Here is a 12240-nt window from a genome sequence, read left to right on the forward strand (position 1 = left end):
TTGGATGGCATATGAAATGGTGAAATCCATATGTTTTGTATAAACATGTCTTATTTATTTGTTCCAGAGGTTGGGTGGGTTGATGGGACTAACGGTCTCAGTATGAGACTCACTGGTGTTGGTTGATGGAGGAGGGTCGACGGACTGGAACAATTAAAGCTGATATTTAAAATGTACTTGCTGAAAACCGCTTGGATCGTGCGTGGCTGTTGTGAATTTGAAAGGGATGCAACCAGTTTTTTTTGTTTTTTTTTAAGGCCCCTGCAGCATCCAAATGTCTTAATTAACTACATGTTTGGAAATTTGAAAACTTTTGCTCAGGTCAGGGTTTGAGGTAGAGGGAGCTTGATGAAATGTTTGCTGGATCACAGGTTTATTATAGTGTTACGGTTACACAGTGTACTCGTACATTCCTTATCTCTGTGGGCCATAACTTGATTCTCTGATAAACAGGCTAAGCTTCTTGAGGTACATCATGTCTTTGATGAATCAATGCATTTTGCCTTCTACCAGGTTGCGCGTGTATTCATGTGCATTCAGTATTACACAAGCAAACAGAAAGAAGCAGGATCAGCTTCATATTTGAGGGAATAAGATGTATGAGCTTTTTTGAGGGTCACATTCTGAAATACCTGAGCACCAAATTCTCATTATATATTTCACTGTTTTGCATAGATACTACAAATCTTCTTGTTATGACAGTGCTCCCTTTCTTCACCAAAGCTTTGCCTTGACTTTGATCACACTTCTTGCTTTACTTTAGAGTTAACTAGTTAATTAAAGTGAGCAGTAAAAGGAAAGTTTCTGCATTTTTAAAGGTAAATTTGGCCACTTTTTGTGTGAATATCCACTCAGTGTTGATGGTAAATTCATTTAATTGTTGCAATCAGTTCTTCAGTGTGTGCTATATTGTACGAGAAAGCTGAGTTCTTCTCTCAGAGCCTTGCAGGCAGTGCTTACATGTACCAGGATGCATTGTGCATTAGCTTCTTAAGCTCAGCCCACGAATGCTTGATGATAGCAGAATGATTCACTTTCTGTTGGCATCAGAGGGCAGTTTGAACAAAGGCACCGCCTTCTCTTTGGAGCTCAGTTTTCTAGATAGTGTCCACAAGCCATATTCTCTTGCAAGGCTAATGCATTAGCTAAATATTATATATAAATATAATATATATATATATATATATATATATATATATATATGGCAAAATATTTTATTCAGCACTGTCAAATGTATCCTGCTCAAAAACATCTTCTGCACTTATATTTTTGGATGACATTTTTGCTGTTGGATGGAGAACACCCCCTGGCTACCCAGACTGCAGAATTAGCCTGTAGTTCTTCCTTTCCCGTGTATTTCCTTTTCCATGTTCGGAAGAACAGATTTTACAGCTGCTTCCCAGAAATACAGAGATCAGTCATAACAACTTTATTGTTTTTTTTCCTCACTAAAGCCCAAATTCAGATAGATTGAAGTTAGGTGGAAAATCAGCAAATTTGGTCATTTAATAGTAGAGAAATGAAAATTTGCACCTACAGGAGGAAATACAAATAGCGTTGTTAGTGCTTATAGTCGCCTATGTGTGGGAATACTACATAATCCCTTGTATTTTACAGTGTTACCAGGAAGCTCTGTGATGTATTCATTTTTTATATTGATGCACATTTAATAGTTTAATAGTAATAAATGAGAGGTGACCTTTGAGTGTCCTCTCTCACCCTTGATTCCTGTGTACTGCAGAAGGATAGAACTAAAGATCATTTTCCATCTATCAAATCCAAACAAGAAAGGGAGTTTTTAAATGCAATTTGTCTTCCGCCTGTTTTTGTAGAGATGAATGGAACAAAACAGCAAAGCTTTCTTTGATTTTCACTTCACATAAGTATGAATTACTTTAACGATCAATAGATCTGCCAGTTATGTATTTCATTTATAATACTTTGGGGAAACAGTTTTGACAGTCAGCAGTTACTGTAATCCTTCGGTTTAAGAAACATAACAACATAGATATTTGAAATGTTCTGCCAAAATACATACCTGTTTTCAAGTTAAAGTTGTTCCTTGAGTGATGGCAGACTCTTAGAAACTATTTGCATTTGCAAACCATAGTTCCATTGGTAGGAAATGAGAAGCGGCAGTATGTCATTGAACTGTAAAAAAAAAATTGTATCGTATAGTCAACCGGGAAACTGTCAGTTTGATGAATTTATAGTATTTGACTTCCTTAAAATAAATTGAGCCAATTCTATATTAACTTCTGAGCATTTTAAGTGGTCCGTTGTGAGTTTGTCTTTTGATCATACAGCATATAAGATTCAAGATTTAGCTGTAGTATACATTTGAGCCCATTTAATGATAAGGAATGCTATTATCCCAAATTACTCTGGTTTTTAACCGCTGACTCCAAAACACGTGCAAGAACAATGTTAAAAGTTTAGTTTATATACATAAGGTCTGGAGAACAATTTCGTTTTAGTGCTCTTTTAAAAAAATATTGCACTGTTGTAATTATTCGGTGGGAGTAAAACTAAATTGCAAGGACAGGAATGCAGGACCAAAACAAGGAAAATCCCTTTCCACTAATGAAGCAAATCTCCCTGATTAAATCTTTATGTCTTTACATTTTTTGCGACTTTGCTACCAACTTTAAAGAACCATAAGCAGAGGTGATTTTGGCAGCAGAACTTCACAGCCAAATATTTGTTTCTTTTGAGGATGATATCAAAATTAAACATCAGACTTTATAAGCAACTGTAACGCATGTACACAACAACACTCCTCTAACAGTACCACCAATTTTACCAAGTTATTTTCTGGATCAGAACTTTAGGTCCGTCATCACACAAAACAAGACATTGAATGAGTTTGTGCTTCTAGAAATATTCTGGCAATTCCCGCAAACTGTCTGTCAAAGTGTCTGTTCAACATGTTCCGCATCAAACCTCAAAAATCTTTGTCTTCATAATACGGTGTCAAGGCAGATGTAGTGTGGTCAACAAAATCCCTCTGTCAAGATCGTAATCTTTTCACCCAACTGAGTCTTCATCATCTGTCTGTTCTCCCTCCGAGTCACACATCACTTTCTGCCTCCAATCTCAACTCATCTGTCACTTCGGGAAACCTACAGTTTGGAACTATTGATCAGAATAGTAACACATGCAGCCCGAGAGATTTTCTTGTTTAACACGTGCGTGTCATGTGGTGAGATTACAAATCAAGTAATCCCGGACTTTCAGTAAACTGCAATGCAGTAAATTAAGTCACCTCCAAGTCCCTCTTTCACACACCTGGCACCTCAATTTTGTCCACACTTTAGCTCAAACATTCAAAGATTTTTAGAGACAGCAAGAGAAAGTATAGAAATATTGTATGGACGCCAATGTAATGTAATGCAACAGCTCGAGCATGAATTTACGGACAAAACATAAGGAGTACCTCCCAGTATGTTACAGTCCACCACTTCTAATGACGTCACAAATAAATATATATTTGTAATCAAATGTTGTGAATTCAAGTTCACTCAGTCTTTTTTTGTGTTTTTAACTGTGTTCTACATTTTCTATGATCAGGCCATGGCATATGTAGGATAGTCAAAAGCTTGAAAAATCTAGTAAAGCCTCAGTTTAGAATATTTGATTACACATTTGTATTCTCAAGTTTGAGACTGAATCTTTACCTTAACATGTATGTCCAACTTTAGAAAAAAAATGATTTCACCTTATTATTTCCCCCAATAATAACTTTTGTTCTAACCTTAACCAAGTTACCTAGTTGCTGAACCCTAACACACCTTCACCATATGTTCCATTGTCATAGCCATAATCTTTTCCTTCCTTTATGGCAGAGCTCACATTGGATTGCATTTGAAGTGTTCTTAATAAAGTGGCCACTGAGTATATATACAGCTAATGCAAACCTTCTGTCTGAGTTACGAGGCTTCAGGAGAGCAATGATGTTGACAGGAACTGTATATTTGGCAAAGACATGGCTGGAACACATTGAGCAAGGATGGACAGTGCTGACGGAGATCAGAGTTTCAATTGATTTCTTTTAACTTTTCAGCATTGGGATTTATTGTAGCTGACATGAATTCAAGGTGAAGGAATCTACAAATGTTTTACAGCTGTCTCTCTGGACAAAGGGGGATGAGTGTTTGACAGTAAAATAGATTTTGGGTGGAGCATCACTTTAATGAGGCCTTACTGCCTATGTGTCTACTCCAGGGACTGTCAACAGCTGATTTATTTACTTTTATGATGGCAGTTACGTCTGGTCTGCACTGCATTCAGCATAGCCGTGTTCCCTAACAGCCTTAACTCTGCCAATCTACTCTGGACAGCATCAACCCGCACTACTTCATACGCTGATCTTGATTTATGTTTGGGTTCTTTCAGTGGGCCAAAAATTCTGAAAATTACCCCAAAAGTCGCCCAGCTCTGGTCTGGCTGGTAAACCTTATTAAAATTTTATTTAGTGGGTGGGATGAGGCTGGCAGGGGGAAACATCAGCGGTTCCAGTTCAGCAAAACCATAAAGTCAAGTCAATCAGCAATTTCATGTGGCAGACTACCAAATATATGTTATTTCCACCAGCTGCAATCTGCATAAATATGCTGCTTGAGTAATGCAAAAAGCACATGGAGGTTCTGGTAGTATACCTGACTGTAAATGAGCAATTGTGTGACGGAGCTGATTGGAACCAGCTGTAAGGGGCTATACATGGTAGACAGGCTGCGTACAACTGGCTTCCAACTTTAAGTTTGTTTTTACTTGTCTTATCCTTCTTTTCCAGTGTTGTATTTGCTCTCTCGATGTCCACAAGAAGATACTTGTGTGACTTCAAGTACCAAAAAACATCTCTGTATACTTTTACATCTGCTTTCTGAAGCTTCCCTCTGGAGCTCCACCAAAAACAGGCTGTTTTGTCTCTGTGTCTTCAAGGCACATTGATATCAGTGACCCTCTCTTCTGATTGGCTGGCTCATGTCTGAGTGAAAGCATGTTAAAGCCTTCCACGGGGTTTTCTTCAGTCTTAACTTGCTGGCTTTGAGACAGAATGATCACTCTGTTTACTTCTACGTTAAAGGTTGGACAGTCGGCCGTACTGAGGGCAGACATATTACATAAGCGGGCGTTTGTGACGTCGCAAACGTATGAAGGTCCAAATAGCACAGTCGCTGAATACGGGCTGTCTGCATTTCTCCGTGGACTTCCTGATATGTTGTTGTGCTCGGTGTGTATTCCTGTATTCCTATTTGGTTTCTTACCTTTTATAATCCTCAAGGAGGCCAGCCTGTGATGGCTACACTTGGATGCCTATTGTTTCATTTCGACCCTTTTTTTTTCCCCCATCACTTGTTTTTCTGTTCAGTCTCTCAACCTGTCTGTTGTGAAAAAGAAACAAGTAGTTACAGCCTTTAAAGCCAGTTGTCATTTTTACATGATGTACATTAGAATGAGATGTGTTGGTTTGTGAGCTTTAGGGATGTAGTTATGCCGATTTGGAACTCTGTATAGAGCCGGGCTAGCAATGCCCTTTTTTTCAGTTTTATTGCTGAACTAATCAGCTCCTGTGTTTCACTCTGCACTTAACACACCGGCATGAGTGTTTTGATCTTTTTGTACAATTCTTGGCAAGGAAGCAAGCACCTTGTTTTTTCCACAGTTGCACGGATTATGTTTATATTTCAAAATAACTGCTGTAAATGCAAGAAGCATTGCCACTGAGCCAGCGTGTCTGTGGATATTTCCTTTAAAACAGTAGTTGCGAAATTTTGCTGCTGTTAAAAGTAATTTGATTATTAAGCGTGTAAACACAGATCCTCTTGTTCTCCAGACAGACAGAGCTGTGATCCAAACAAGTCTTAGAAAGTACACCTGACTGAGGTCTGGACACCTCATGCACTCGGCTGTTTGAAGTGTCTGCAGGTGATTGAAAGGGATGAGTGTGTGCATGTATGTGTTGTCTTGGGGGTAAAGGTGTTGCTGAGGTTTAATTACTCTCTTGGTTGGCACTCCTTGCCCTGAAGAGGCTCTCTGCGTCTTCATCGTCTTTTTAAAAAAAAAAATTTTTTATAAAGATAAGCCATGCCAAGTTCTTAAGACGCAAAAACAGACCCTGAAGACACACACTTATGCACATGTGTGTGCCGACTCGATGCGTTTGTTATCGGACTAAAAGGCCTCTGAAGTGGGAAGGACTATTTGTGGGCAGCGGTGTTTGAAACACGATGAGAGACACGTCCCGGTCTGTCCCGATGCCCCAGAGCAGCATCGATATGTTTCTGCTGCTAGACAGACCTTTTCTGAGCTAGCTGTAAGATCCCAATCCAGCACACATACACACCTCATTGTTTAGCTGAGGCCTTTGGAATTCTGGCACAAATACACACCCACACAGAGTGAAAGCCCGATCAGAGGTGACGGCTGCCGCTGCAGAGACTAATGTCAAGTTGGTAATCGTTAGTATAAAAAGCACAGAGTCAGTCGATGGGTTTTCTAAATTTGTGCTGCTACAACTCTTATTACGAATTCTCTGGAACTAGAAATATCACACACAAATCTAGCATTTGTAAAATGTAGTTCACAAAGTTTTGTGTTCTTTTTTTTATCGTTTGGTAACTGCAAATCATAAAAAGAAATTCTGCATTTACTCTGAATAGAATCCTTACAAGCACAGCAGTGCAATTATAAGTGATTATCTTGTGAAGGAGGATTTGTTTGGCTTCATGACTTGCAGTAGCAAGCCAGCAGAAGAGATAAAAGTGCTGTTGAGGGCAAGATGTAATGAGTAAATGAAGTTATGGTCTTCTAATCTTGTCCCACAGTCTTTTTCCAATGAAATAATCTTCTATTTGACTAACCACCCAGTTAATATGTCACATTTAATGACCTTTAATTAAATGTTTGACTGAACTGGAAAATGTTTTGATTAGAGACTTTCCATTTGGTGTCTCCAAACCATTAATCAACCATGTCGGTGTCAGCAGTGCTGGCTGACAAACAACCATCTGTGAAAGAGAAATGCAGTACCACCTGTCAAAATTTTATGGGTGATGAACTTTGACCTTACCCCCCCCACCCCCTCCCCTCCCTGCCCCTCGTTAGCCTCATCAAGTTGGTGTGTGTGATTGTCCTTGGTCCCCCTTTATGCCTGTAAAATGTATGTGAAAGCTATAACTTGTACTGCCCCAAGTCAAGCAGCTGGTCCAAGCCAGAATAACACATTTTACAAAAAAATCCTTTTATTAGATTTCATCCGAGATCCACCGTGATGATAAAATTGTAATACTTACCGGTCAGTTACTGCATTAAATTCAAATGCCATGTTGTTTCTGCTATACATCTTTATTAAGGTATACTTTATGTACAATAATAAGTTATATATACAGTTACACTTTGGTTCTGTGAAGAGTTTGTCTGTTTCTATGTGTTCTACTACACTGTATGTGCTACTGAGGTAAGTAATTCATGTTTGGCTTCTGCGTATTATCTGAAAACAGGATCCATTTCATTTCACTTAAATCAACCAATTCATCTTTTTTTTACAACATTTCAACATCAGAAAAAACAACATAAAACAAATATTTTTGGAAGTGAAATGGATTTGAGGACAACAACCCCTATGGGAATGTAAGCTTTAGATTTGAGACAAACCAACTGTGGATACTTGGTGCGATCAAAAAGCTCTGAGACGGTTCCTGTTGCGCACGAACAGAGCGTTGCACAGTGATGCGCATGAAGCAGGGCCAAGCAATAACCTTCATGACTAAATATTCCAAGTTCCTTGATTGACACTTGAGGAGCGTGCAGACATTTTGTATTAAACTTAGGAAATTCGTCCTCCAGGTTCAGACTCTCAACAGCAAATTCTACCGCGACGTTCTGAGGCATCTGAAATAAAAATTTTGGTGAAAACGATCTAAACTGTGCAGGGATGGCATTTTGGTTGTCTAACGTGTCAACGCGCCCGCTCCCGGCGCATTTTCATGGCGAGATTTTCTCGCCGACAACATCGCTATCGTCGTTTTCCCCCACCCGCACTCGCCGGATTTGGCTCCCGGTTAATGGCCGCCATTTTGATACTTGTGGAGGAGATCTAGTGCAAATCGCAAATGGTGTTTGGCACGCTTATAGAACAGAACTTCCAGGGGAGCGTTGTAAGCATGATAGCTGCTGTATCGCTGCATAAGTGGACTACTTTGAAAGGAATGTTTTCTGGTTATTACAGGCTCAGTCTCTGAACTTTTGATCGCATCTCATGCATACTTAAAGAGCATGCGTATTACTTAATTGAAAATACTGGAGTCCAGCTCCAAGTTTCACTGTAAAATATGAACAAAAGGAATCAGGAAAGCAAAAACTTCTGAGCAGATCAGTCATGGAACATTATGCAGACAACATCAGGCATCAGATACAGATCAGCCCTATCCCCAAGAAATGAGATCAAAGCGAGCCTTGGTATTGTTTGGACTTCGGAGCTTACTGCTGAGTTTTGAAGCTTAACTGCTACATTAAGAGGGAGCCTTACCTACAGCATCTTCGCTATGAACATCATCGCTGTTCACGATTTGATGCTCAGATAAGCATCAGGTTTTAACAGTTACAGTTTCTGCACCATACATGCAACACCTAACCGGCTTCAGCTGCTTTTCAGAACTCACACAACTGCATATTGTTCTCATTTACCATATTGGTCCCAGAGGGTAGAGGGGAGCTTAAATCCTGTCTGAGCATGACTGAGCCAACCACAAAAGCTGAATAAGATCAGGCGTTATAGGGCAACCGTAGCGCTACCTCCGCCACGACCAGCAGCGTTCTTACGCCGTTCACAGCACAGTAACCCTCGAGGCACTTAGTCATTCCTCTGCCCCGGCATCGCTCTTTTAAATGCCGGATTTTTTACTGCTTTTCCACTGGGCTTTCAGTGGTTAAGTGGCCCTAAATGCTTAATTAGGTGCTGGAAATCACAGGCACTTTGCACCCGCTCTGTAAACCACAACACTTCAGCCTATTAGGGGCCCTGGGCAGCCACACGCCAAATAATTAGGGCTGGCGGCAGCTCGAGACCGCAGTATTGAGGTATAAGGGGAGTAAAGGGGAAGAGGCTGAATTATGAGGGGGGGTCACAGACTGGGTCACCGCTGAGGAAGTAGCTGCAGTTTGTTGATGTGTCTGTTAAAGCTGTAGACAGTGGAGTGTGGACGCGTGTGCGTCGGCTGCAGAGTAATACTGTGTTCATCCAGTGTGTGGGATTAATGCTCCCAACGCTGAACAAACCACCCAAAAATTCGTGTTTTCGGGCTGTATTTTTTTAGTAAGGTGGTTGGTTGAACGTTTCCGCACACCACATCTGCTTGTGATCAATGTTTCCAGACTTACCGTGCATATGTTAATCAATGAATACATCTGAGCTGGTGTTTTAGATTAATTTAGATCGATTGCAAAGTCAACCCAGAAATGACGCGATCCTTAAAAATTAAAAACGTCAGGATCTACTCTTGCCTACTGTTGTGCTGGTTAAATCTCGATTCAGCAAGAGACACAGGGGCGTCCACAAGGGCCCAAAGTCCACAGGCGAGTTTACCAGTTTTAAACTGAGCTGAATTATGTTTCAGCATTTCCAGCTGGGCATTATGGTTGCATTCAAAATAGGGAGCTCATATATTCTGTCTTTCTTATGTGATGACACAGCCAAAGGCGCAGCTCTGAATACTAACTGATACTGCGGTTAAACCAGGTCGCTTTCTTGATATCGACACAAACATCTGGTTACGTCAACTGTGAGATGAAGCACAAAGTTTTAGTCCTAAATTCTCCCCTATAAAGGCACTTAGTTGCCACTGCTGTAGTGGAGCTGCTCAGTGACCATTTCCATAAGCATTACATCTTTTTAAAAGATTTTTTTGCAGTGAAATAAAAAAAAAAAAAAAAGAAGAAGAAGCTTGTGTACATCCAGCGCACACAAAAAAATTGGTAGCATAAGAGACAGAAAAAATAAAATAAAATAGAAACTAGTTCTGAAATTGCAAACTAGAGAATAATCTCAATTTGAGGTCTTAGATTTTTTTTTTTTTTCTCAAACTTTGTAGCACTTAAGTAAAATAGAAAATTAAGACAATTCACACTATTTCAGACTACTAGCTTCTTGATAGAAAAAAGGGGGTGTGGACGGAAAAGCCCACAGACATTCTTCATGTGATAGGGTAATGTGTCCTCTAATACGTGCTGTCCTCCTTGTCAGAGCAGTATCTGTCCTTACATACATGTGCACTGTAAGGCACCCGAGTCTCTGAAGTCTCTGCTCCACCACATATTTAGACACTGGCGCAGCGTTGGGATGGAGATGGGCACGGGGAAGGACAGACCAACTGGCTGTGAAAACTGTTGATACCCTGCCGTCCAGACACCTCGCTGCTGCCAAGCACATCTGCACACAGCGACTCCACTGCATCCAGTCTCTCGATTTGCACCAGGCGGGTCAGGAGGTCAGGGATGCTGTAGCCCGCCGTGCTCACCCGCTCAAAGAGCTGCAGGCCGTCGCTCATGCCGCCGATCTCGTCGCGCTTTAGCCCGAAACTTTCTGCCAGGTGCCTCCAGGTCTTCACCACGGCCGCCTCGCTGCTGTAGGAGGAGCTCAGCATACGGCTGGCCTTCTCCAGGCAGTCGAAGGGAAGCTCCGTGGGGCTCAGGCCTGGATAGGGACGAGAATTCAAGAACTGGAATCAAAGTTCGGTTCAAAACATTTGATGGACTAACGTCCAGGTCACTGTGTCCTCACGTCTGTCCTGTCAGTCCGTCCCATTCTCATGAACGCAATGTCGAGAAGGTCAAAACGGCTAACAAAACACATTTGTGGCATTAATTGGCCATTCATGACAAATATTTATCAGCAGTGAAGTGAGGTAATGACTTCTTTGGGGGGACATTTCATTCCCTTAGTCATTTCTTCACAGCATTCACTGAAATCATTTCTTTGTTACAAGGCTTGGAAAGGGTATACTTTCCTCTGTGTGACAGACTTACCCTCAGTCACATTGCAGGCTCTGGCATACAGATCTAGGATCTTTTTCCTTCGACTCTGTAGCAGCTGTGTGGTAAACAAAAACAGTACTATGAGATTTCCAGATGATGCTGAACAGAGAATCCGTACATAATCACATTTACTGCAGTACAGTCTTATAAAGACCCATCTTCTTACCCCCGGAGTTTTATTGTTGTTGTTCATTGCGTTCACACTGCTGATGTGGTTGCTGTTGGCGATGTGGTTGATATTGTTGATGTGGTTGGTACTCGGGATGTTATTGCCCTGGGTGGCTGTGACGGCGGAGGTGCCATTGCAGGCGCGGCCGCGGTCCAAGAGCCCCAGAGAGAGCAGGCAGAGGTCAGGTTTGTTGCCCAGGTTGACGAGGCATGATTTGGGGTTGGGGTTTGCGGTCTCTGCTGATCCCTGTTTTTCCGATGCCGCTTCCTCGTCGCTGTCAATGCTGCGGCTCAACAGCTGCTCATTCTCCGACGACGCGTCATTTTCACTGCAACATACAAACCCACACACACACGTGCATTCATATATTATTGCTGTTGGTAGGGTGGGAATTATTTCGAACGTGATTGGTCTCGAAGATTTTGCCCATATTGTAATATTTTCATCAAAAAGTTACACAGGTAGCAAATGAATGTGCAACGGGAGAGTTGTAGATTGCACATTCATTTTTGTCCAAATGTTTGTAAGTATTCCAGCGGAAGCTTTAATCGGCACTGTAATGGGGCAGCACTGAAGAACGTTTTCCCTTCAAATCAGCTTTTTAACACACATTTTCGTACACTGTAGACCAGGGGTGTCAAACATACGGCCCGCGGGCCGCATCCGGCCCGCCAGGGGGTCCAGCTCGGCCCACCGGATGACTTTGCTAAGTGTGAAAATTACAGAAAGACATAAATTGCATTTCCATGAGAATATGGAGGTTTACGAGTACAAACGTTTTGTAATTTTGTTTTAATCGATACAGTAATTGCTTCAAAAACAGCGTAAATGCGATGTCTGCTCCGGAGGAAGAAGCACTCGTTGCTAGGGAATCTGCAGAGGAGATCCCAGGCAGATAAACAGTGGGCTGATGTCTGAGTTTTTGGTCTTTATGTTTCTAGTTTATTGTAGAAAGACCTTAAAATAGGGTTTATCATCCAAAAACCTTCACCAATGATTTAAACATAGAGAAATATTGTTGTTATTATGCTATGATT

The 12240-nt window shown here is 41.2% G+C and overlaps 1 protein-coding gene across 2 annotated transcripts in view; it reads right to left on the reverse strand.

Moving 5' to 3' along the window:
• Positions 1 to 7328: 7328 nt before the first annotated feature.
• edar (ectodysplasin A receptor) overlaps positions 7329 to 12240 on the reverse strand; it is a 38528-nt gene continuing 33616 nt past the window's right edge. For both annotated transcript variants that reach the window (XM_069154548.1, XM_069154547.1), the window contains 3 exons: positions 11201 to 11531; positions 11026 to 11089; positions 7329 to 10693 (listed from right to left, as the gene is read on the reverse strand). In XM_069154548.1, coding sequence (XP_069010649.1) covers positions 10317 to 10693; positions 11026 to 11089; positions 11201 to 11531 — 772 coding nt within the window. In that variant the 3' untranslated portion in view covers positions 7329 to 10316. The remainder of the gene's footprint in view (positions 10694 to 11025; positions 11090 to 11200; positions 11532 to 12240) is intronic.

This window comes from Embiotoca jacksoni, unplaced genomic scaffold, assembly GCF_022577435.1.
Source record: "Embiotoca jacksoni isolate LCO1_2020_lvr unplaced genomic scaffold, fEmbJac1.0.p SCAF_2, whole genome shotgun sequence".
NCBI lineage: Eukaryota > Metazoa > Chordata > Actinopteri > Embiotocidae > Embiotoca > Embiotoca jacksoni.